This window comes from Humulus lupulus, chromosome 6 (assembly GCF_963169125.1).
Source record: "Humulus lupulus chromosome 6, drHumLupu1.1, whole genome shotgun sequence".
NCBI classification, from domain to species: Eukaryota; Viridiplantae; Streptophyta; class Magnoliopsida; order Rosales; family Cannabaceae; genus Humulus; species Humulus lupulus.
This window is the reverse complement of record NC_084798.1, coordinates 145340912-145368356: the sequence shown is the minus strand read 5'-3', so window position 1 is coordinate 145368356 and position 27445 is coordinate 145340912. Positions and strand designations below refer to the sequence as shown.

At 37.8% G+C, this 27445-nt stretch overlaps 1 protein-coding gene across 2 annotated transcripts; it reads right to left on the bottom strand.

The window, feature by feature from the left end:
- Positions 1–4645: 4645 nt before the first annotated feature.
- Positions 4646–12349, bottom strand: LOC133782583 (ubiquitin carboxyl-terminal hydrolase 14). Of its 2 annotated transcripts, none has more exons than XM_062221914.1 (20): positions 12038–12349; positions 11183–11354; positions 10436–10548; positions 9988–10324; positions 9496–9590; positions 8846–8979; positions 8704–8760; positions 8526–8603; positions 8321–8375; positions 8197–8238; positions 7886–7966; positions 7492–7699; positions 7353–7410; positions 7139–7261; positions 6540–6628; positions 6365–6451; positions 6094–6264; positions 5841–5956; positions 5475–5610; positions 4646–5224 (listed from the first exon to the last, which is right to left on the bottom strand). In XM_062221914.1, exons 1-20 carry the CDS (start codon positions 12143–12145, stop codon positions 5046–5048), a joined length of 2439 nt encoding a protein of 812 aa, XP_062077898.1. In that variant the 5' UTR covers positions 12146–12349; the 3' UTR covers positions 4646–5045. The 2 variants fall into 2 exon arrangements, with proteins under 2 accessions (XP_062077898.1, XP_062077897.1); XM_062221913.1 differs by having other exon boundaries at positions 6362–6451; positions 12038–12347.
- Positions 12350–27445: the final 15096 nt, after the last annotated feature.

Genomic DNA, 27445 nt, shown 5'->3' with positions numbered 1-27445 from the left:
AATCCATAACGTCTAATAAGCTTACAAACTACACGATATTGGCTAAAGTATCCTAGTGCTAAACTAGTGCCCAAGGTGCAACAAAAGCATAAACATGCATGGAAAAATAAAGTATATACGCGGGCATACGAAGCTAAGAACAGAAACTTACACAATGTAGCTGGTGGGTACAGAGAAATTGATGACCGAAGGAGTGGTTGCAAAGATGATCTCACGGAGTTGAAGAAGCCAACGTTGCTCTGTTTTCTTGGCTTGGAGAACATGCAAGAACTGGGCAAATACAATTTCTAGTTTTCTTTTTTTCCTCTGAAAACACAAGGCGAAAGTGAAATGGGGAAGACGATGGGGATGTATTTATAGGCCCCTGGGAATGTCAAAGGCCGAGCTGATCTGAGCCATTGGCCAAATTTCGTATCCGATCCGACGGACAGGGACAAACGAGATGATGGTACCATAAAGTTGGCAGGCGAACGAACGTGGGCATGGTTCAAAGGCACTCAAGTACTCTGAGTAGTCAATACCTGGCTGACGTTTGTCCACACTCGAGTGCAATTGATGGTACAGTTTCCAAGAGGGGTAGTTCAAAAGTTTCCTTCTCATAGGATTCGAACTGATACTTTTGAGGGGGCAAAATGTTACACCCAGATTTCAATATAAGAGGTTATGACCCCAAAAACTGGGCTCGTCATGTGTGAGCTCGAAATGTATGAAAACATCATATGGTATAGCCGTAAAACCTCTAAAGTAAAACAACGACCTTGAGGATGTGTAACCTCGAGTATTCTCTAAGCTCGCGATGGGCAATGGCACGACACTCGAATATATCTTTTACTGATCGTCCTCAGGCGAGGTAGTTCGAGCTCAGGAAGTGCAAGCTCAGGTGTGACAGCCTCGACAGTACCTACCTATCCCGAGCGTAGCGTGAAGTTGGGTGACAAGTTCGTGATTGACCCATAAGTCTTGATAGACTCAATGCCGATTGTTGATCTCGAAGACCTGATGAATCACCTGTGATAGCCCATTACGTGTGAACATATTTATTGTTGTGTAATCCCAATATTTAAGGGATGTGATTTAATCTGTTATCTGTTCCCGATCTTCATGGGACGTTTCCGTGTATATAGGAGATAATGCATTTAATATCATTATTTCAATTGATATACAGAATATATTCCCGAAATATGTGGGAATGAATTCTGCAACCTTCTCTATAAATAGAGAAGGAATCACCACTTGTAAAGGACCGATTTCTGATTTCTTGAGAGAAAATAATTCATCTCTGAAGAATTTCCAGAAAACTCCAAGTCTTAATAACATAGACTCATGGACTAAGCAGAATTGACTGCTGAACCACGTAAAAATTCTCTTGTTTCTTTTCATCATTCATTCGCTTCATTGTTTAATTTTTTAATTGCTCTACGATATAAGTTGACGAAAAATGGCGTCAAAAATGCACAAACACAGAGACTCAAGCTCTGAACACTCTCATATTCAATATTCATGTCATGCCCTAATCACATGTTTTTCATGCATCACATACTGGGTGCAGTTTTCTTACCTCTGGTTCGAGCAAGAAATATGTTAAGAACGACTCTTGAGAACAATCAATCATTTAATCTCTTAGTGGTCACATAGTCATAACAAAATATAACTTCCAATTAATGAAATCAACAATAAAAGTTTCTTGACCTAAACCTCACTCCTGGGACCTCAAATCATACTCAAACGGTGAGTAGATTCGATTCTGAGCCTTAGGAATTGAAACCCCGAGCCAAAAACCCTCAAAAGTGCTCAAAATAGGAATTTGGAAAAGCAGGGTAGCGCTACAGCGCTACCCCCCTAGTGCCCCAGCGCTACAAGCAGGGCAGAATTCCCCTGGCTAGCGCTGTAGTGCTACAACCAGGGTTTTCAACCCTGGTTTTTCCCTCCTTCGACTCCTCCATATCCAACCTGAAAACAAAAGCTTCCAAACCTCATTCAAACCCCCAAATGAACCCAAACATATACACAAGTCCTAGGAATCATAACCCAAGCAACCATTGCCAAAAACTCTCATCAATCCTCAATATCCAATCTAGAAATCCAAGCTGAAATCTAATAGAAAAACAAAGCAAAACCAAAGTTTTAATGGCTAGAAACTCACCTCAATATCAGTATCACATCCTCTTCAATGGTAGAACATAACTCTAGGTCATCAAAGCTTGGTTCCCTAGCTTGGTTCCTCAAAAAGAGCTTCAAAATTCAAAAGAAAAAGAAGAGAAAATGATGAACAGGAGAAGAGAAGGTGATGCTCTGTTTTTCTTAGCTTTCCACAGCCTTCTCAAAGGTTTATATCTACCCCTAGGTGAAAAGACTAAAATACCCCTAGGCTTAAACAAAACCCTTAACAGCCACCAAGGGCAAAATCGTCATTTCCCACCTATCTCGTTAATCATAATTAACACCATCCAATTCCCGTTATTCCCAATATTCTCAAATACTAATAAATCATATCTCATTACCCTTTAATTCCTGGCAATGTTCTAGTCCTCAAATTACCACAAGACTCACCCCGAGCCCCGAAATTAACCCCGTTATGACCAAACTAAAAACTTGCATTCTGAGATCGTCTCATGCCGAATGGCTCGAACAAATCCACATATGATGTGGTCTTACTCACAATTTACCAACATGCATGAAAATATACAATTACTCCCTCAACAGGGAAAATTACCAAAATGCTCTTATAATTAAAAGTGGACTCAAATGCATGCATTTATCATCATATAATAATATAATTCGCATAAACATGCATATAATCATTTAATGGCATAATAAAGAAATTATGGCCCTCCCAACCTCCTAATCAAGGTCTTTAACCTTATTAGGAAATTTGGGTCATTACAGAGACAACCCTCGAGCATGATCCCATCCGAGCCCTAGCGTACACCTAGTCACAACCGCAAAATAGAACCCTCATTAACATTCAATTCCATAGCCCAACTTCAGAACCAATCCCAAGCTATCGGGAAGCCCAATTCCACCAAATGGGGTGGTGGAATCGACCCCCGAGTCCCCAAGCAAAAACCCTAAAAGAAATCCCAAAAACCAAGTTCTGGAGGCAGGGTAGCGCTACAGCGCCACAAGAGGGGCGCTACAGCGCTACAATCAGAAAGCCAGCCCCCCCAAAAAATGAAGCATAGCGTTGTAGCGCTCCTATCCTAGCGCTACAGCACTACAACCAAAACATGCAAAATTTCTAGATTTTTCCTTCGAACTTTCCCGAGCCAAAGCTCCAAAAAACTCCCTCCAAAATTCAGCTAAACTCAAAATTGACCTTATAACTCACTATACCTCAGCTAAAACAACCTAACAACATCAAAAACTTGGCTACAAACATCATCAAACACAAAAACTAAACTTGAGCTCTGAAGCTCAAGAACACTATCTAAACCATAAAAGCCAGATAAACTAAGTCAAAGTTTGTTACCTCAGCCAAGTGAATTCGACCTTAGGTTGCCTTCAATGCCCTTCCAAACTTTAGTTCCTCCAATCCCCAAGCTTAGGTCCTTAAATTTCCATCCAAAATCTAAATTTAGAGATCAACCTCAACAAACCCATAAAATTCAGACAAAATCTTTAAACCTTACCTTAATTGGTAGCTAATTCCAACTGAACCTCTTAGCTACACCAAGAATCAAAATCCCCAAGACCTAGCCTAAACATTCTCTGAGTTCTCAGCTTCAAAATCCACAAGAGAGGGTGAGAGAGAGAGAGTTATGTTTTTCCTTCTTTCCCCTTCACAGCTTCTAACACTTCTACCTCCTTCCACTAAAGTCTAAATGAACATAATATATCAGTTATTCCCCTTAATAAGCAAAAGACTCTTTTAAGCCTCCCAATTAAATCCAAGCCGTTTAATCACTCTAAGAGCATTTTGGTCATTTATTCCAAATTCCCGCTAATTCCTAAGTGTCCCTAATATTTACCACTTAAATCTCATCATCTAATTAATCACTAATTATTTTCCCCCAAAGTCTAAAAATCTCCAATATATTTTCTCAAATTCCCATAAATACCCTCAGACTCTCCCGAGCCAGGCATAAATCTCCACCATGACTATTTCGCCAAACCGCTCACTAGGCTCGTCTCGAGCCATAAGCTACAAATGCATCCACATAATAATGTGGTATTAACAATTTACCACAAATAATCACATTTATGCCCTCAACGAACCAAAATTACAAATATGCCCATATGTGCTCAGGACCTATTTCCATACTAATACTCATAGTCATGCATTTCACGTATTCATATAATCATATAAACATAATTATCACAAAATCATGCATTAAATCATTTAAATCACACACAAACCAATTATACTCTTCCGACACACTAATCAAGGCCCTTAAGTCTTATTAGTAAATTTTAAGTCGTTACAAATCTCTAAATACCAAACTAATAAATAAAATATAATTTTATTTGAAAAAACTTAAAAATATAGAAATATTTTTCCAGAAAAAAGTCATGGATTAAGAAAAACTTTAAAATGTACATATTTATGAAATAAAAGTTAAAAAAAAGTCATCCTCGCGTAATTTTCACCTTCTAAAATCACAGTAAGAGTCCTTGACAAACTTCGTTGCTTATAAAACACAAAAACAAAATAATTGACTAATCTATTTTACTTTATCAAAGTTCGCACATAATAAAGAGCATGAAGAACTTTCATATTTATCACCGAGAGAAATAATTCCCGACAACAATAACCCAAAGTTTCTGAAGAATGTAATGGGTAACATGAGAATTTGAATGTCTAATATAAAAGGAAATGAGGGGAGAAAAAACTGCAGAGAAATCAGGTAAACTCAGTAAAGGCCGCAACCAAAAACAGCATCGATATAGCCAATGGGAAACTGATACCGTCGCGGGTCAAAGGGCGTTGCAGAAATTAATGCTACGCCAGACCAAAGAATACATCAAACAGGTTTCTGCAAAACTATCCACTATTGAGTGTCTCCTACCACTTTTGCATGTATTCGAAAGTTAAAACCCGGTATCTCTCAACTATTGATCCTCTCAAAAAAGTACAAATATCCCATGTCCTTGGGAGGATTAATGGAAGCCCCAACCTTGTCATCGTTAAAAATGACCCATCTCCCATCTTTGAAAATGTGAGCCACGTAATGCCCACATTGAGTGGAGGTTCCAATGTGGCTTACAATTCCCATAAGTTTGTATCCTGCAAAAAGGAGTAAACAAATTGAGAAATTAGCAGAAGAATTTAATTATTTGGCAATAAGTACACTGCCATATCCCCATAAGACCATAAGTTATAAAATACTACGCTTTCTCCTAAATTTAAAGGTGATTACTTTTTTCTTTTTCTTTCAAATACTATATTTGAACAATCAGTCAGAACACGCACAAACACACTGGCTATTTATCAATTATTAAAGACAAGCAATTATGATTCAGCACAGTATACTAACTTCCTCCGCCATCAGGTAACCCGATGTCAGCTGGGTTAGAAGTTGGGTTCGATGTTGTTGCATCCATATCAGAAGAAGCAGATGCAGCATCAGGATTGTTGAATATCCAATCTGTTGCTTTCTCAATGTCACCACCCTGCAAAAATAAAAATAAAAAAGATAGCTATGTATGGTTTCCAGACAAGAAAAAATTAATTGTGTAGCAAATGGAAATTGGAATTCACATTCAAATTTATAAAATCTATTTATGTACATAATCTGTCAGAAACTGTAGAACAATCTTTACAGAGTACAAATTAATAAAAATAGAAATTATAACTTTTTTAGAAAGAAATAAAAAAACGTAAAGTAGTGTAATAAAATTACCGATGCCTTCAGTGCCTTCCGAGCTACTTCTTCTGAAAATCCAAATGAAAGCAGCATTTCAAGTTTTGATTGGTCGACTGCAGGTTCTCCACCTTGAGATATAGGAGCATCTATATCTGGAACATAATGCATTTAGTGTCGGTTACCACAACAAAGTATAATTACAGTCAAATTCATAGATCAGCTAATCATGCAAATGGCTAGTTTCTACAGGTGGTGAAATTTCCTTTAGAGAAAATACTAAATTAAGTACCCGCGTCGTCCATGTGAGAAAGTAACCAATTCATTGCCTCTTCCACTCCAGTATTTGAGGTCTTAATTGCAGCCTTCTGACAATGAAGATGGCTAAACCCCATGGAAACAAGCTGAGATACAATACCCTCATCGGCAAAAGGTAGATTTGATTCAGCCTCATTGTCAGGAACTGAGCAATCATTTTAACCAATGCCAAGGGAAACACGAGATTAATTGCAAACTAAAGGAGGTGAATAAAAAAATGAAACTGAAAAAACTGAACCTACAACACTCTGGTAAGATCTCTTCCCCAGGTTGCAATCCCTTGCTGCGCATGTGACTAATATCTATAATATCAGGAACATCTACATAGACATCTGGATTGAAAGACACAAGGAGAAATAAAAATACAAAAGAGGTTAAAGAAAAGGTGGAAATCACAAATTAAAGAATTAGAAAACACACCTAGCTTTTTAGGCACCCAGCCCTCCTCCATTACAAATTTCCGCATGTGCAACACTAAGTAATCAGGGAATGAAGTTAGACCTGTAGTCCTGCAAGGTATCGAGGAAAAGAATGGTAACATAACAGTGCCTTGGAATTAATGCCATTAAAGAAGAGAAAAAACTGTATTAGAAAATTCTTAGTTTAGAACATGTTTTTAAGTGTATCTTTTAAGAACTTGGTACACTCTTACCAACATAACGAAGATTGCGTACTTAATTTAAGACCTATATTGGTGTAATTTTCAAAACTAGGTAACAAGACACTGAATAACATAAGGAAAATTGTGAATCCTATCCCATCAGGGCCTCTAAGAAACTCATTGCATGTATAACATGAATTAACCAGGGTTTTATCAAAATTGAAATGTTGGGAAGAGATATCTCACCTAGGCCATCGGAATTCATTCTCCGCAAATATGATTTTCAAAAACTAGGACTAGCCAATCCAATACCAAATCCTATACAACTATTTATTTTAAAAAATACAAACGCAGCTTTAGCAGACACAAAGGAGATTGTTGAAATATATTGCAACACTAGCAATTCAATAAAGCTTACTTGATAGCTGTTGTCTTTGCCTTCAATGCAGTACTGTAAAAATCATGTATCTCCTCTGGAGATGAAAAGCTAGCAAGGCATGCTTCAAGAGGCACCCTTGGGCGTACAATCTCATCATTGGATCTGCCAGATATAGACACGCTTAGCTAAGAGTAAGTGTACTAAAAATAATAAAACAAGGTAGAATTTTAGTATTGTGACAAATTTAACATACATTTCCTTCCCTTCTGAAATTTTTTCTGCTTTCAGTTTCTGAAAGGCTTCAAGTTCATCTGCAATACCACGTAGAAAACACAAAATGTAAATTTTATATGAATGTCCAGTTATAGTGATTCCCAAACAACGTCACTTACCTTTATTAGAAGCTGCATGCAATGGGATATTTAAAGATAGAATATAATCAAGCCTTCTATTGTAAGCAACTTTTCCAGAAGAACACTGAATACGATCTTCAACACCAAACTTGAAGCACCTTGAAGAATCAGCCTCAGATCTCCCAGAATTAGATCGTTCTACTTGTTCTACTTGATCGAGAAAATGTAGGAAAAACTCCAGGGCATCCTAAATATAAGTTTTAAGTCTTCAAAAGAGCAAATGTGTAGAGCTTAAAAAATGAACAAGTGATTTTCCAAGGATTCACAAGAATGTATTTTTAGGTTAGCATTCCGAGAGTGTACTAATAAATATGAGTATCATCTGCATGAATTACATCTCAATCATGATAATCTGAAATTAAAAATAGCTTGCCTGCTGTCTCATGGTAGAAAATTCAGGATGGCTGGCAGCAATAACAGCTTTGAACATACGAGGTGGTATTCCTTCCTGTTTCTAAAATTTGTAGGTGGTGGAAAAAGCAATAAAGACAACAAAACAAGTCAAGGAGAATCATCGTAGTGCAATCACAAACCATGCATATACATGCACATTGAAAACAATACAAATGCAAAATAATTCAATCGTTTGACAGAAAAGTAAAAGATAAGATGGTGAATTGCAGAGTAAACAAAAACTTGCACCAGTTAAATAGAAATGCTAAGAAAGAACTGAAGAAAACTTACAGCAGTTGATGATGAATTTTTAACATTGAAATCATCACTTCCCTGGATAATCAATAAGATGGTATAAAACAACAAGAAGCAGAAATCAATGGTTTAAAGAAATATATTTCTTTAGAATGCTTACCTCCTGAGAGGGAACAGAGTATTTACCAGATAGCAAACCATGTCCCAGCTTTGTTCTGCCATACAATATGAAAGCTTTATAAGTACACATCTTGTGCATCAACAAGGATAAGAACTACTTTACATATGTGTCAACTATCTTTGTTTCTCTTTTCTTTTCCTTTTTTTTTTAATTTTTTCTAGGGCAACAAGTGTTTGCTACTTACAACTGCATATTCAGGTCTACAGTGGGATCAGCAGGAGCCATCCCAAATGCCATTTTTAAACTCTGGTTCTTGTAGTATCTGACAATATCAAATCCATGACACCATAATTCAGCATACACACATAAAAAATAGAATAATAAAAAAAACTATTAGTAATGATAAATTGATAATAACCAACCGTGTGTAGAAAGAGTCTGTTGAGAAGACAACTTGCATAGTTGCTGCGAGGTAACAGCTGCAAGAAAACAAAATGAGTATACAAGGAATTTCAAACAAATACAATAGCCTCAACAAGTAGCACTCCAATTGACAAAAGATACCTATTTCCAAGATTGACAAGCCCTGTGTAACCAGGTCCACAAATCGGTTCAACATCCTGTCCACTTTCTTGGATTCGGTTCCAATCAAAATTTGTATTTTGGTCAAGTTCTCTCTCAGCAGTAGTCATTTCTGTCTGAAGAAAAATAAAAACGCACAACAATTAATAGTTAATATTCAATAATCAAGATAGAAAACAATCTAAATGCATAGTTTGCCAAGCCAATATGTTTCATATTATAGAAATGTCCTAAAATATTTGTTCAAATATTCAAAGAAACATCAAAGTTCCTCGAAATTTGAAAGTCAGACTGTGCGAATTTGACAGCTTCAAAGCATAGTTCAATGATGAGAAGTATAGCGAGCATACCAAAAATTTAAGACATATTACAAAATTCAAAATCATTACTTTATAAAGCTTTAAATTTTCATTTTAATTAGTTCTTTTTTTCCAAAATTATTTGTTTCAAAACTGAACACTTGTATACAAACATTAAATTCCCTCTACAGAAAAAAACTGCAAGTGCAAAGTAGTTAGATAAATGATCAACAAGTCCTCTACCCACCAGTAAAAGACTATCCTTTTGTAATTAAGTGACTATAACGTTTCCCACACAACTGGCGGCAAGATTCAATTCAAAGAAATACTAACCTTCTGTAATGATGAAAAATCAATGCCAAAAAATTGCAGATGTTGCGCTAGGAGTGGATCCACAACACTTTCATCCTCTGGGTATGAGAAAACATCTGAGCTGCCACAATATGTTAATCATCATTAGCACTCTTCATTTGCTAAAAACACCTTCAGAGATATACTGTTCATCAAAAACCAACCACGTATTGAATATTTGAACATTAAGCTACAATGGCAGGTTACTCTAGAATCTACATTTGTTAATAATTGTAGGCCATGGTGCATGCAAGGCAAAAAGAAGCAAATTCTGAAAGTCAGCTCTGACACTGAAAAATACAGTAGAAAGACAACAGAGAAATTGTAATGAACAAAAATATTATAATATATATATTTAAAAAAAAACGCCACGGAGATATCGTATAGCAGCTTTATTTAACCGGCGTTCTTGCAATGCTCTAAATGCAATGGAACCAATATTAATAGTCTATTACACACGGAATGAAACAATACCTGCTCCTTCTAAGTCAGCTGTAATGGTCCCCAGTTTTACAGCAAGAGGATAGTTTGTTTCCTTATAATAGTCAACGGCATGGTTGTTGCCACCAGTTCCATCCCAATTTTTCCGCCCACAAAGAATCGTACCATCAGTTAAATTTAACCAAAGATTCTCTGTTTTATCACACTTTGCACATTTCCAACCAGATGGAGGAACAATAACACCATTGTCAATTTGTTGCAAATTCGTTGCATAAGCACTAACTTGTTTTTTATCTGCTGTCCAGGCTGCAACTTGCTCTTTCCGCTCAGCACTCTCAGCTAATAAAATAGCATCAACTGCCAACCTTACCTGCAGTATGATACCAAACTCATATTATTGTTTGATTGATATAGTACATTTTTCTTTTTAGTTTCTTCCATCAATTATTTTTCAACTATTTCAACCAAATAGAAAGTGCACCTTCTCTGGTAACTCTACAGAAGGAAATGGAAGGATTGCGTAATCAGGAATTATGACAATGCTGTAGGTCTCTTCATATTCAATTTCATTGTTATCATATCCACCATCAACCCCTACAAATGATATTACAATGAGCAAACAATTCCACCATAGAATACATAAAATAAGTCGCACATCCAAAACAGTAATTCTAAAAGCAGCATGTTCCTGGATAACATCTCTGTACAAGACTGTTTGCTAATTAGCAATATGATTTAAAAACAAAAATTAAATAAAATAAAACAGCATGCATGCTGAAGTTAAGAAAAGATCCAAGGGAAATACTCATTTGCAGCCTATTTCACTACCCCCAAGAAATCCATCATGCATGTTCTCAACTCATCCAGCTCATAACATTTAAAGTTTCTACCTATGGTTATCATCAATTGTTTGCAAGTAACAATAATGTAGCAATTTCTTATATATATAGTCAATCATAAACTTAAAATCAACTCGTTATTTCAGTTTTAACAAGTTGAAGTCGAAAAAACATGAGTAAGTGCAACTTCTCTTTAGGTCTCAATATCATGAAATATAAACTGTTTCATCAACCAAGTGTTTCAATAGCAGAATCATGAAATAACAAATAACCTATTCTTACCATTACCAAAATAAAACAAAATGAGTAAACTACTAAAGTCATAAAGCAAACAAGAAACAACATAAAAGGACCTCCATCATAAAACAAATGTGGACCTCTTGACATACCTATAGCCAGTAGAGTTGGTTTTTTCAAAGGCCTATCTTCAGGTACCAACTTTTTTGTTTGCTTTATATGTAAATATACTGGATTTCCAGTCTTCTCGTAGTTCCAAGCAACACACTCTTTTCCAAAAGCAAGGAATGTATTCATGTCAATGAACAAGCCACCTTCTGATCTCTGAAACTCATTATAAGAACAAGTATTAGAAAAATGACAACCTCCAAAGAGCACAACATTTTCATTTACAATAATAAAAGATGGAATTGCATCTTTAATCTAAACTACGCACCACAAGCGTTGAAAAACGCAAAATATCCTAGTATCCTAGACCTAGAGCTTAAAATCGGAAAATTACATGTTCATTCAGTGACATCGGTGTTATACAAGACCACCAAAAAAAAAAAGAAATACAAATATATTGACTTTACTATTACATAGTAAGGTCCCTAACACATCACCAGCTATCCTCTTCTCCAATAATTCTAAGCATTCAAGCACGTTATACTATCAAAAGAAAGCCAAAATCGCTCCCAAAATAAATCTTCCACTGCTTACCAGTGATGCAATATAGGAAATTGGAAGGAAAATACTACAGTAAAGCGAAGAAACTCAAGCTCAAAAGTAAAATAAATACACTGTTCAAAATTGGGCCAAAAATTAGCTGGAGTATAATACTGACTCCCTAGAACTTTCTAGCAACGAATTCAAAAAATAAGTAAACAAAATCATCAAATGCACTAATTCACAGCTTAACCGCGGAAAAAACTAAGAATCCTATTGCGGCGAAACAAAACAAGTTTCCCACACTTTCTGAGTAACAAAACAGGGAAAAAATAACCGGGAAAGGAAAATGAGATTACCGGAGTGTCGAACGATAAGCAGCATTCATGCTTGTAGATACGGTTCGTAGGCTCCGGGATCCGAACCCGGGAGAGATTGGATCGGAGCAAGTCCATGGGGTCAAGCATCGGGTCTGGAGAAGCAGAGGGTTTCAGAGATGAAAGTTGTGGAAGAAAAAGAGAGAATATGATACTTTGCCCTAACTGAATGCAAAGTCACAGTTCTCTAAAATGATAAAGGTTTCTTGTTGTAATGAGAATTTATGAGAACGAGAGTCACGTTTCTTATGCTTTCGTCTAACTAGACGACGACGACGACGACTTGTACTGTTGAGGTGTAAGCAGCATTAGACACGACTACACAGATGCAGTGCCACGCTTGGAAAGACGCAACTTCTCCACAACGACGCCTTACGGCTTCAAACGACAACTCTAACTATGAACGTAATGGGTTAGCCCATTTAATTAGCGCCTATGAGAAGTTAGGTGGAAATTATATTTTATATGAAATTTTTAATAAAGTTTACAAAAGTATGATTTTTTTTTTCAAAAAAAGTTATTTATCGTTTTTTAAAATTTTTTTTTAATTTTTATGTGTTTAGTTTCTCATATTTTTGTATAAAAGTTAATTTATGTCATAGTTTTACTTTTAATCAAATTTCACATATTTAGTTAGTTAGCAATTATATTTCTCATACTTTATTTTTTTTTTTAATAAATTTTCTTATACAAATTAGAAAAAATATAATTCTTATATTTTTGCAAATAATGACATAAAAGCCATTTTATGAAAAAATCCCAAAACTTAATTGCTTCCCTATTTTTATTGTTTTTTTTTCTTTTCTTAGCAAAATGTAGGAAATAATGACTTTGTTATCAAAATATAGTAATTATAGCAACCCGAAATTCTAATGTGTTAACTCACTAGAATATGATAGTGTAATCTAGTAGTCAACACCCTATCAAAAGTCAAACTCTATGAAAATCGATTGTTAAGTGATTATTTAGACTTTTGAAAGATTGAATAAATGTAACACCCTACTACTTATGGACTGTTGCACTGTGTAATTTAAATAGTGTTAAACTCGCTAAACGAGTCATTTAACCATAATCGTGTAACTAAACGTGATTAACGATATAGGGTAAAAAATTTGGTCAAAGATACAAATGTTTCACTAAAACGTTGAATGTATACATGGGATCCCAAAATACATTTAGAAATGTAAACTACAGTTGAAAAGTTACAACCAGCCAACCTACGTGGCAAAATAGGGTTAGACCCTAGTTCCTCTTCGCGAGCCCCAGTTAGATTCAGGCATGATACACTTTTTAGTTATTGGGAGAACAATATTCTCTAACCCTCGACCGTGGTGGTCGAGCAGCCGCATATGTACACATCATCACCTAAGCTCTCCAACTCAAGGATAGTCCAACTTTTTTTTCTCTTTACCTACATCATATAGCACATGTGAGCCAAGGCTCAGCAAGAAAACTTAAGCATGTTTATAAGCATTTAACAACATATTACGAAATCATAATAAGCATGCCTAGTAGTAATAACCCTACTCGTGCATGCATACCATCCATATAAAATGACTACATCGTCATATGGTGCTAATTGCCCTAGATAAATGATCAATGCACCATACCGGGGTCCAATGCCCAAAATACACAATTATGGAATCATAGTGGGGCTCAGCGCCCAAACACATGATTAATAAATCATATTGGCTCAATGCCCTAGGATTTGGGACTAATGAGTCACCTCGGGGCCCTTTGCCCTGTCCTCTGTATAACTAGCCTTGGAGCTGGCCCAGCGTACCTGGCGCTTTAGTTTTTCCCGTCCAATAGATCGGTCAAGCGTATGATTTGCTCCTGGTTAGACTAAACCATATTGACCAGCGCTCAGTGTGCTATTGCTGCCCTTGACTCATAAGTCAATGCTTTTCGACCAGCACTCAGCGTTCTAAGGTCATCCTTGACTAATAAGGCAATGCTTTACAACCAGCACTCACCGTTCTAATGTCATCCTTGACTAATAAGTCAGTGCTTTACGACCAGCACTCAGTGTGTTAAGGCCGTCCTTGACTAATAGTCAATGCTTTACGACCAGCACTCACCGTGCTAATGTCATCCTTGACTAATAAGCCAATGGCTTTACGACTAGCACTCAGCGTGCTAAGGCTGTCCTTGACTAATAAGTCAATGTTGGAGCCCAGCCCTAGGATATGGGACTAATAAGTCACCTCGGGGCTGGCACGGCGTACCTGGCGCTGAGTTTTCCCTGACCAATATATCAATCAAGCGTATGATGCGCTCCTAGTTAAGCATAACCATAACAACCAGCGCTCAATGCGCTATTGCCACCCTTGACTAATAAGTCAATGATTTTCGACCAGCGCTCGACGCTATTGTCGACCTTGACTAATAAGTCAATGCTTTTCTCAATTAGATAATGCAGACTAACATATATCATATATCCAATATCCAGATATAAAGCATTCAACATGCTTAATCAACAATCACAAGCATAATCATAATCATGCACAAACTCAGGCGTTCAAGCCCTAACCATGTTCATGTTTAACAATTCAGGAATCACAAGCATAATCATAATCATGCACATTTACAGAGACCCAAGCTCTGATCAATTCTATATTCAACATCCAGGCTAAGCCATAATCACATGTATCACATATTGGGTGAAGTTTTCTTACCTTTGGTTCAAGCACCAATTAAATATGAACAACCCTTGAGCACGATCATGTCCTAAGCCCTAGTGGTAACCTAGTCACAACCATAAAATACTAATCTCATAAGATTCAATCCTTAAAAACAAACTCCGGGACCACTCCCGTGCTCTCAGGACTTCCAATCCCACCCAACGGGGTGGTGGAACCATCCCCCGAGCCCCCAAAGTCCTCCCAAGCCATAAAAATGGGCTTTGCTGAAATTGGACTAGCGCAGGGGCACTGAAAACAGTGTAGGGGCGCCATCCAAGTCAGGGAGTCACCCCTGCTTTTCCCCTGCCTAGCGCTGGGGCTCCTAGAACATCGCTGGGGCGCTATCCATAGCCCAGAAAATTCCTCTGGTTCTTCCCCTGCGTTTTCCCCTGAGTTCCAATCACCAAAACCACATCTAAACACCATCCAAACTTATAATTTAAACCCAAAACCTCATCAATACATCAACCTCATCAAATCCCAAGTTTAAACACAATCAAAACACCACTAATACTCAAAATCACTACTTGATTTTTTTTTTTTGAAACTTAAGAACGCCCTTAAACTCAGAAAAACCATGAATCAAAGTAGGGTTAAAGCTTACCTCAGTGATGGAATTCAATATTTAAGTTCTCCTAACCAAGTCCTCAGCTTAAGCCTCAAACTTCTGAGCTTTCTTCCTCAAAAACCAAGATCAACCTCCAAGACCTTGAGAGATAAAGAGAAAAACTTGTAGAGGGAGAGAGAGAGAGGAAAGTTGTTCTATTTTGATTACTCTGTTTTGAGCTTTCCTTCAGCCAAGGGAATGTGTGACCAAGTCACTAAATTGGTGCAAAATACCTTTAATGCCCCTAGGCCAAATCAATCTTTCCAAAGCCCTTCAAGGGCAATTATGTCATTAGCCCCATATCTTGTTAATCCTAATTAACGTCTCACAATTCCTGTTACTTATAATATCCTCAAATAATCACCAAATAATTTCCCCATTACCCAATCCCGGTAATGTACTAAATTACCAAATTACCCCTAGGCTTACCCCGAGCTCGGTATTTGACCCCGTTATAACTAAACCGCTAACTTGCTCGCTAAGATCGTCTCATGTCGAATAATCCAAATATATCCACATAATAATGTGGTCTCAATCCAAATACACACAAATATACAAATATGCCCTCAATGGGCCAAAATTACAAAAATGTCGTTCTTATAAGAAACGGGCCCACCTGCATGCCAATTCAGTCATATAGAAATATAACTCACATAATCATGCATATAATTACATAATAACACAATAAACCATTTATTGCCCTCCGGGCCCCCTAATCCAGATACTAAGTCATATTAGGGAATTTGGGACGTTACAACTATCCCTTCCTTACATGAATTTCGTCATCAAAATTTTACCTAAACAACTCGGGATACTGACTCAGCATATTTGACTCCAGCTCCCAGGTCGCTTCCTCGACCTTGTCGTTCCTCCATAATACCTTAACCAAAGGTATAGTTTTGTTTCTCAGGACCTTATCATTTCTGTCTCATATCTAGGCTGGCTATTTCTCATAAGATAATTCTGCCTCCAGTTCCAAATCCTCATGACTCAACACATGAGTCTTATCTAATATATGTTTCCTCAACATGGAGATATGAAATACCTTGTATACGGCCGACAGTGCCGAAGATAAAGCCAATCCATAGGCCACATGACCGATCCTCTCCAGGATTCCAAACGGTCCTACAAATCTAGGGCTCAACTTGCCCTTATTTCCTCACCCTTACCATGGTGAGACTCTAAGGAAGACAGTCTTTCACTTGGAACTCCACATTCCTGCATTTCAAATTAACATAACTTTTCTGTCTATTCTAAGAAGCGAACATCCGAGCTCTAATCTTTTCAATAGCCTCAATGGTCATCTGAACTACCTCATGACCCAAATATTTCCTCTCACCCATCTCATCCCAGTGAATGGGCGATCTACATTTCCTACCATACAACATCACATAAGGTGCCACTCCAATAATCAACTAGTAGCTATAATTATAGGAAAACTCTATCATAGGCAAATATTCATTCCAGGACCCTTTAGAGTCCAATACACATGCTTTTAGCATTTTTTTCTAATATCTGAATATCCCTCTCTAATTCACTATCAGTATGAGGATAATAAGATGTACTATACTTTAGTTGTATAGTCATCGCCTTCTGTAACATTCCCCAAAACTTGGAAGTAAATATAGGGTCCTTATCCATCAAGATAGACCTCAAAGTCCCAAGAAGGCATACTATCTCTCTCTCACAGAGATCTGCATAACTGTCAACTATATTATTCATCCTCAATGGTAAGTGTGAGATGACTTTAAATACCGGTTCATAATAACCCAAACTGAATCACACTGGCCCACTATCCTGGGCAACCCCATCACGAAATCCATCGTGATGTCCTCCCACTTCCACTTTGGGATACACAAAGGCTATAATGGCCTTACTGGTTTCTGATACTCTGCCTTGACCTGCTAACAGGTTAGACATTTTTCCATGTATTCAATTACATCCCTCTCCATCCCATGCCTCCACTATAAAGCTTTCATACCCTAGTACATCTTCATGGTGCTTGGATGAAGAGAATAAGGGGTAATATGAGATTCATCTATAACCTCCCATCTAATCCCAGTGTCCATCGGATCCCAAGTCCGATCCTTCTACCTCAATAAACTTATACCTGACACTGCATAATCCTTAGCTGTTCCAGCTAAGACATTCCCCCCAATCCTTCCCATATGTGGGTTACTCAACTGTTTTCCTGTGATCCTCTCTAAAAGAGTAAACACAAGCATAATGTTGGCCAACTGGCCCACTAGTAACTCTGCTCTAGTTCTGGTCATATCTTTCAATTAACATGATGAATAGGCAATCACCTTTTTATGTTAATGGGGTGACAATCCTTAAGTACTCTTCTACAAAACACATGTAATACCCTGCCCATCCGAGGAAACTCCTGACGTTTGAGGCATTCCTTGGCCTTGGCCTTGGCCAATTTCTAACTGAGAGTACACCACAATATCGTCAATAAAGACGATCACCAATCAATTCCAATAATCTTTGAACACCTTATTCATCTGATCCATCAAAACAACTCGGGCATTAGTCAAACCCAAAAGATACAACTCAGCACTCCTAGTGCCCATATCTGATATAAAAGGCTGTCTTTTGCTTATCCTTCTCCCCGATCTTCAGCTGGTAATAACCAGATCAAAGATTCACCTTGGAGAATATCGTCTTACTCAATAACTGAACCTTTAGTTCCTACATCTCTGCTGAAGTCGTTCAATACAATGCCCTAGACCTAGTTCCGTCCCTGGCAGCAACATAATCACATTCTATCTCTTTCTGTAAAGGTAACCTTGGAAAATCCCCTAGAACATATCCATAAACTCACAAACTAATCCAGTTTGTCCTGGTCCCACTGGCACAATCTAAGTGGTATCCACCACACTAGCTAAGAATCCTATGCATCTCTCCTCCAATAGGTCTCTAGCTCTAAGTACAAATTTCATAAATATACGGGGTCCATGCATAGTGCCAACAAATACAAGGGTTTCTCACCCTCAAGCCCAAGGGTTACTATCTTTTCCATGCAATCTAACATTGCCCCATACTTGGCTAACCAATCCATATCCAGGATCATATCAAAGTCGGTCATAATCAACTCTATCTAGTCCACTAATGAGTCTCTTCCCACAATAATCTAACTCATCTCTTAAAATTACCAATAGGGTACCAAATTCCCATCACATCATAACCACATAATCCACGTACCAAGTACGTGCCTATACTAAATGCAACAAAACAAAGAACAACATGGCACCATAACCAATCAGTACAATACAAGAACCAGAACTAGGAAGCTGACCTACCACTACTGAGGAACCAGCCTCAGTCTTAGACTCTAACTCTGACTGCATCAGAGTGAACACTCGAGTTGGGGTCGAGCTGTCTGCCCCCCTTTGACTCATCCTTCCTTAGCCTTGGGAAATTCCTCTTGAAGTGCCCAACCATCCCACATAAGAAACATGCCTTTGCTCGGCATTCCCCCAGATGATGTCTCTTACACCGAGTGCATTCTGGGTAGAGTTTCCAATACTCATCCTCGCCCTGATAGCCTATCTGAACATTTCATAATCCCTTATCTACTCTAGGAGTAACGAATACATTGATAATTTTTCCTCTCTGATCACTGGGGCCTCTGCCCCTGCCTAATCCAATAAACGGATGTATCACTGCCTGAGCTCCGTGCTCTCTGACACTCCCCCCTCCAAATCTCATTTCATGTGCCCTCAACAATAAGGGCCCTCCCTACCACCTGAGCGTAGATAGAGATCTCATGTATTAGGGTGATTCTAACGCCCTAAGCTATTCTAGGATTCAATCCCTGGATAATTCGCTCTTTTTGAGCCACATCCGTGGGTACCATATCAAAAGCAAACTTGGCCAACCCATCAAATTTGTTACACATACGCTGTTACTGTTGCATTTCCCTGAACCAGGTTCAGAAATTCATTTGTCTTAGGAGTCTTTACTGCATCATAATAATATATTTCATTAAACAACTGCCTAAATTCTTCCCAATTCATCACAATTGTATCTCGTGTCTGGGATACCATTTCCCACCAATTCCGAGCATCTTTCTGCAACACATGTAGCACAGATCACCCTATCGTGACCTACCACCCCCATACTATTGAGGACGAAATTAATCATGCACATCCATTGCTCAGCTCTGAATGGATCTAGGCCTCCCTAAAAAACTAGAGGGTAATATTCCTGAAATCTCTCATATAGAAATTCCCATCTATTCTCAACCCTAGGCTGAGCCAAAACTGATGCCACTCCTAGCATAACAAAGGAAGAGGTGTTCCTGACAGTACCTGCTGTTTTAAACACCTGATCTCTTCCTCTTGCCTCTATAATCTTAATTGCATATCTGTAAACACCTGCTACCAATTTTGAGGTGCAGGATGAGGGCTCAGGCCCTGGCCGTAATTCTTAGCCTCAATATAAACACCACTAGGTTCCATTAACTGCCTTGGGTACATAACCTCTGATTTAGTCTGCAGTCAATAACTTGACCCATTAAGCATGATGAGCACATTCACAAGCCTTCCCATGGAAAACCAAACCAAACCGCACCACATTCACATATCATTGTGGTACTAAAATACATGCCCATAACATTCATGCATCAATCAATAACCCCTGCTCTTTCAACAGAATCTCATGCTCTTAACTCTAGCATGTTGATAACACATTCATGTATTCAGTGAGCAGGTAATCACATAATCATATCAATAGTCAAGGGTCAGGCCCTATCAGAATCTCATACTTCCTAATAAGGCATGCAGGTAAATTATTTATATCTTATTTAAGCAGTTAAACATAAAACCACATAAAAGTCACCATACCCTGAGTGGAGCTTGTCTTTAGTGACGAGTGTACATGGCCAGCTTGTCTTTAGGAACCCTTAACCTTGGCACACTCTGATACCAAGTTGTAACACCCTACTACTCAGGGACTGTTACACTGTGTAATTTAAATAGCGCTAAACTCGCTAAACAAGTCATTTGGCCATAATCGTGTAACTAAACGTGATTAACAGTTTAGGGTTAAAAATTTTGGTCAAAGATACAAACGTTTCATTAAAACGTTTACTGTATACATGAGATCCCAAAATACATTTAGAAAGGTAAACTACAATTGAAAAGTTACAACCAGCCGACCTACGCATCAAAATAGGGTTTGACCCTAGTTCCTCTTTAAACCCTCGGCAGTGGTGGTCGAGCAGCTGCATATGAACACATTGTCACCTAAGCTCTCCAACTTAAGGATGGTTCTTCTTTCTTTTCCCTTTACCTGCACCATATAGCACATGTGACCCAAGGCTCAGCAAGAAAACTTAAGCATGCTCATAAGTAGTTAACAACATATTACCAAATCATAATAAGCATGCTTAGCAGTAATAACCCTAGTCATGCATGCATACCATCCATATAAATGACTACAACGTCATATGGGGCCAATTGCCCTAGATAAATGATCAATGCAACATACTAGGGTCCAATGTCCAAAATACACAATTATGGAATCATAGTGGGGCTCAGCGCCCAAACACATGATTAATAAATCATACTGGCTCAACACCCTAGGATTTGGGACTAATGAGTCACCCCGGGGCCATTTGCCTTGTCCTCAGCCTTGGAGCTGGACCGGTCAAGCGTATGATGCGCTCCTAGTTAGACTAAACCATATCGACCAGCACTCAGTGCGCTATTGGAGCCCTTGACTCATAAGTCAATGCTTTTCGACCAGCACTAATCATGCTAAGGTCGTCCTTGACTAATAAGACAATGTTTTACGACCAGCACTCACCATGCTAATGTCATCCTTGACTAATAAGTCAATGCTTTATGACTAGCACTCAGCGTGCTAAGGTCGTCCTTGACTAATAGTCAATGCTTTATGACCAACAATCACCGTGCTAATGTCATCCTTGACTAATAAGTCAATGCTTTACAACCAGCACCCAACGTGCTAAGGCCATCCTTGACTAATAAGTCAATGTTGGGGCCCAGCCCTAGGATATGGGACTAATAAGTCACCCCGGGGCCATTGCCCTATCCTCTGTCTAACCAGCCTTGGAGCTGGCCCATCGTACTTGGCACTGAGTTTTCCTGACCAATAGATCAGTCAAGCATATGATACGCTCCTGGTAAAGCATAACCATAACGACCAGCGCTCAACGTGCTATACTCACCCTTGACTAATAAGTCAATGCTTTTCAACCAGCACTCGGCGTTATTGTTGACCTTGACTAATAAGTCAATGCTTTTCCCAATTAGATAATGCAGACCAACATATATCATATATCCAATATCCAGATATAAAGCCCTCAACATGCTTAATCAACAATCACAAGCATAATCATAATCATGCACATACTCAGGCGTTCAAGCCCTAACCATGTTTTTGTTTAAAAATTCCGGAATCACAAGCATAATCATAATCATGCACATTTATAGAGACCCAAGCTCTAATCAATTCTATATTCAACATCCAAGCTAAGCCATAATCACTTGTATCACATATTGGGTGTAGTTTTCTTACCTTTGGTCCAAGCACCAATTAAATATGAACGACCCTTGAGCATGATCATGTCCCAAGCTCTAGCGGTAACATAGTCACAACCATAAAATAATAATCTCATAAGATTCAATCCTTAAAAATATACTCCAGGACCACTCTCGTGCTCTTGGGACTTCCAATCCCACCTAAGGGGTGGTGGAACCATCCCCTGAGCCCTCAAAGTCCTCCCAAGCCGTAAAAATGGGCTTTGCTAAAATTGGACTAGCGCAGGGGCACTGAAAACAGTGTAGGGGCGCAATCCAAGTCAGGGAGTCATCCCTGCTTTTCCCTTGCCTAGAGCTGGGGTGCCAAGAACAACACTGGGGCGCTATCCACAGCCCAGAAATTCCTCTAGTTCTTCCCTTGCATTTTCCCCTGAGTTCCAATCACTAAAGCCTCATCTAAACACCATCCAAACTTATAATTTAAACCAAAAACCTCATCAATACATCAACCTCATCAAATCCCAAGTTTAAACACAATAAAAAATCACTACTTGAGTTTTTTTTTTGAAACTCAAGAACACCCTTATGTTGGGAAACTTATACATGTTCTTGTTTATTTTCATGTAAATCTTATATTAAACAAATTAATATGAGACAACCTAGAATATGTTTCTAAAATTGAATTCATATAGAGATAATGTTAAGAACACTTACATTATTGTGCAGCGGAATGATTGGGTCCTTCCTTCAGTTTGTAATGACCTAAAATTGCTAATAGGGCTTAGGGCCTTGATTAGCGTCCCAGGAGGGCATAATTGGTATATGTATGTTTGATTGGTTAAATGCATGATTACGTGGCATGCATGATTGATATGATTATATGAATACATGAAATGCATGTTCACGAGTATTAGATATGCATGTGGGCCCTTTATAGCTTATAAGGGCATATTTGTAATTTTGGTCGTTGAGGGCATAAATGTGATTAAATGTGATAAATGATTGAGACCACATTATTATGTGGATATATTTACACTATATTGCTTGAGACGATCCTAGTGAGCAGATTAGCGAAATAGTCACAGTGAGGTTTAATACTTGGTTCGGGGGAGAGCCTAGGGGTATTTTTGGGAATTTAGAAAATATTTTGGGATTTATTAGATATTGAATAAGTATTTGGTAATTAATTGGACATGGCAGGGTTAATTTTTTAATAGTAGGAACACTTGAGGAATTAGCGGGAACCGGGGGAGGAATGACTATTCTATCCCTAGAGACTATTAGAGGAGTAATAAGCTTTAGGGGTAAAATGGTCTTTGAAGGGGTAGGATATATTATTAAGGCTTAGGAAAAATAAGCTAGAAAGTAGTGGAAAGTTCAGTTTTCTCTCGTCTCTCTCACTCACGATTTCTCCCTCTTTCTCACTTGTGCTTGGAAGCTGAAGGAAATGAAGGAGAAGGGCTTAGGCTAAGCTGGGGAAAGGCTGAATTTGAAGCTTAGGAAGTTAGGAGTTTGAGGCTGGTAGAAGGCAAAAGCTTGTGGGGATTCATCAAGCAATTTAGGTAAGTTCCTGTCTTTAATTATGCAAGGGAATTCTAGTTGTTGGGGTAGAATTAAGCTGGGTATTGAGTAATGAATTTATACTGGATTGGGATAGTGATTTCAGTGTAGTTGTTAAGGTTTTGATGTTTAAAATATGAGGTTAAGGGTCTTAAATTTGTATCTAAGCTTAATTTTGGGTTACAGTGTTTATTAAACTTGAATTATGTGGTTTTTGGCTGGGAAAAGTATTGAGGAAACCCATAAATTCTGGGTTCTTAGGAGCGTGTCGTGACCCAACTCGGGGGCGCCGTGGCCCGCATGCCTAGAGCGCCTGGGTGGGCTCTCTAACTTGAAGGTGCACCACGGCCCTGGAGGGGCAAGTCACGCCTCGCCTCCCCCTGAGGCTTGAGGATTTAGCCTTTGACTTAGGGGCACGCCGCGACCCTTAGGGACAGGTCGAAGCCCGTCTAGGGGATTTTGCCTTAAGTTGGTTTATAGGGTTGGTAAGGCTCGGGGGTTCGAACCTAAGCGCTTGAGACAATTTTGACTACCTAGTTTAGTAAAAATTGAGGTCTTGGAGGCTAGTTTTTGTCTCCTAAGTATTAATTTGGATTAGAAATTGATGATTACCCATTGGCCACTGTGACTAGGTTTATCGCCAAGGCTCAGGACTGAGGATCGAGCTCGGGACCGTACCGTATCCTCCACTCAAAATTCAAGGTAAAAAAAACTGCACCCCTGTGTGGTTGTGAACGGGATTGAGATTCCCAAATTATTGATTTCTTGTACTATGTGCTTATAAAATTGATGTGATAGATACGAATGACCGACCTAAGGGAGTCGGGGCTGATGGTAAGTGTACTGAGCGTGGCTCGGCCTAAGCGAGCCGGGGCCAGCTAGATCAACAGGGGGTTCGGCCTAAGTGTGCCAACCCTGATTATTTGAGAACTTGAAAATATGTGTTTATCATTGATTAGCTGAACATTCGTACTCTGTTTTATGTTTGAATGAGATAATCTTGATTGAATATTCTTATTGCTTCATGTGTTTGCTGTTTCTGGTTTCCTTGTTGGGCCTTGGCTCACGGGTGCTACGTGGTGCAGGTAAAGGCAAAGGGTAGCGGGACCAATCATGATTTGGAGAGCTCTGGGGGAGGGATGTACATAGTTAGCTGCTTGACCGCCATGGCCAAGGGAAAGTCCAGGGACAGAGGCCTAAAACTTGTATTTTGCCATTAGAGTGGCTGTTGTTTGTATTAAAACTGTTGAGAATTGTAACTATCACTTGTACCCTGTTTTTGGGATCCCATGTCTTAAACATCCATTTTAATAAAAATTAATCGTTTATGTTCAAAATCTTTTAACCCTAATCTGATGGTTGACCTTAGGATCACGTTTTAATTTAAGTGACTTGATTAACAAGTCTTGCACTATTTCAACTACATAGTGTAACGATCTTGGTTATCCAGGGCGTTACATAGTTTCTTTATCCCTTGTATCCTTTCTGTTAGAGAGTATTACCAAGAAACTGAACCGTTTTTCAATTTTCTTCACAGTCTTCCAAAGTATCCTTAGAATCACTTAAACTAGGGTGGATAATTCTCAACACATGAGATAGATACTGAGAGAAGAAGAGAAAAGAATATTGAGGCCTAGAAAATGACTTATGTTGTAGAGAGAATCTAAAACCTACTAGATCTTCTAATCTTCTCAGAAACAAGTGTCTGTCATATAAACACATATCACTCATTTTATAGACTCAATTAGGCCATTTAATTTAATTAAAAAATCAATAAAATAATAGATAATATCAACACCAGGTCGAAATTATCATGGGCTTTAGCCCCGTGAAATTTCCCATTTAATTATAAGCCCTTTGGTCTTAAAATCAAGGCATGTATTATTTTCTATTGATTTAATTAATTAAATAATTATTTAAATCCTTTATCAAATTACTTATTTATAATTTGAACCTCGATTTAAACTTATTTATTAATTTAGATACAAATTTATCTTAATTAATAAATCTGCCATAATTTCTCTTTTCTTCTCTAAATTACATAACTCTGTGAAACTATCCAAAATTGACCTGGTCAACTTTGATAATTAAATCAATTAATTGTGAATATCTAGATGATTTTATCCAAAGTACATTGGGGACCATAGACCTATGAAATCAAGCTCCAATAAGCTATCATAAATCTAAGAAATAAATTTACTAACTTATTAATTCCTCGTGACTCCACTAAAGACTCAGAATTACACTCTTGAATTCATAGAACACTCTATAAGCAATATAGATACGTTATTAATTATCCATTGTTACAACCATAATTGTCACTCAATCCTCTATAAACGGTCTACACTGAGATGTGACTAAAATACCATTTTATCCCTTATTGTAATTTATCCTTAACACACTTAGTTCCCTGTAAATGATATTTCAGTAAACTAATATTAATTACTGAAATGAGATCTCTATCATTTAGCACCCAAACTAAAAGGAAACCATTGTTTCACTTCTTCATCAGAAGCTATAGATGTTCATATCTATGATTAACACTCCCACTCAATTATACTACTGAGTTCCCAAGATGTAAGTATGTGCTAGTCCGTAGGGTAAGCTGGTAACAAACAAGTCGAAGAACTCAAATAATATAATCAGTTAGAATACTAACCACTCAGAATTAAGATTGAATTGACCAATGATCAACTATATAATATGACTACAATAGATAATAACTGTATGTTTACTTATCCTATCTACTGTCAATATCGGTCTAGTTCAATGTAACAAATACATCTGTTCTTATCTACTTTGCTAATGTTCTGGAAAGAACATAACACTGCGATGTGTAAGTAAATCATATTGTAGATTGACAAGTCAATGTAAATCCTGTGCACTGACTAATCTTAGGACTAACTTATTTTGAACATACAATCAAATTTATGTTCCACTGTGATTACGTCACTATAAATATGATTAGCTATATGCTCAGGATTTAATATAAGTTTATATTAAAAAAATATCATGAAAATAAAAACATGTGAGCAAAGTGATTGACCAAGTCAAAAAATAATTTCTATTATTTTATTGATAATAAAATGAGATTACAAAGAAATTAGGTTTTAATTAGGGCATGAAACCCCAGTACCTTAAACTCAGAAAAACCATGAGTCAAAGAAGGGTTAAAGTTTACCTCAGTGATGGAATCCAATCTTTACGTTCTCCTAACCAAGTCCCCAGCTTAAGCCTCAAACTTCTGAGCTTTCTTCCTCAAAAACCAAGATCAACCTCCAAGACCTTGAGAGATAAAGAGAGAAACATGTAGAGGGAGAGAGAGAGGAAATCTGTTCTGTTTTGATTACTTTGTTTTGAGCTTTCCTTCAGCCAAGGGAATGTGTGACCATGTAATGACCCAACTATTTCTAAGACCTTGGACCATTAAAACTACTAGACATAGCCACTATCTTTGAGAAAACATACATAAGGAATATTCATAACTTTAAAAACTCCAAAGTAAATATTGAAAATACATAAATGAGCGGTATGGGATCCCATTGTTTTAAAATAAAACATAACTTTAAATTAAATGAAGTTGTTTACAAAGCTAAATGCGGAAAATACATAAAAACACAATTTAAAGAGACTAAAAATAACATCGTCCTCGAATCGTCACGCAGTCCATCGAATCCCTTCATCCTTAATACACAAGCCAAGCTACCAAGAATCCTTCCGCCACCATATCTATTTTCCTGCATCACATAAAAATAAAGGAGTGAGCCTAATGCCCAGCAAGGAAAATGTACTAACACATATAAGCATAAAACTACATCATAAACATATTCTATAAAACATATGACTATATATAAAAAACAGGTATTACAATGGCCATCATACTTCTTGGGGCTTGCTAGCTAGGCAATCGTATGCCCATGAATTTTCGGGGCTAGTTATCTAAACAAGTCATATAAATTTATGGGGCTTGTTATCTAAACAAATCATATGCCCAAGGAATATATTATTGGGACTTGTTATCTAAACA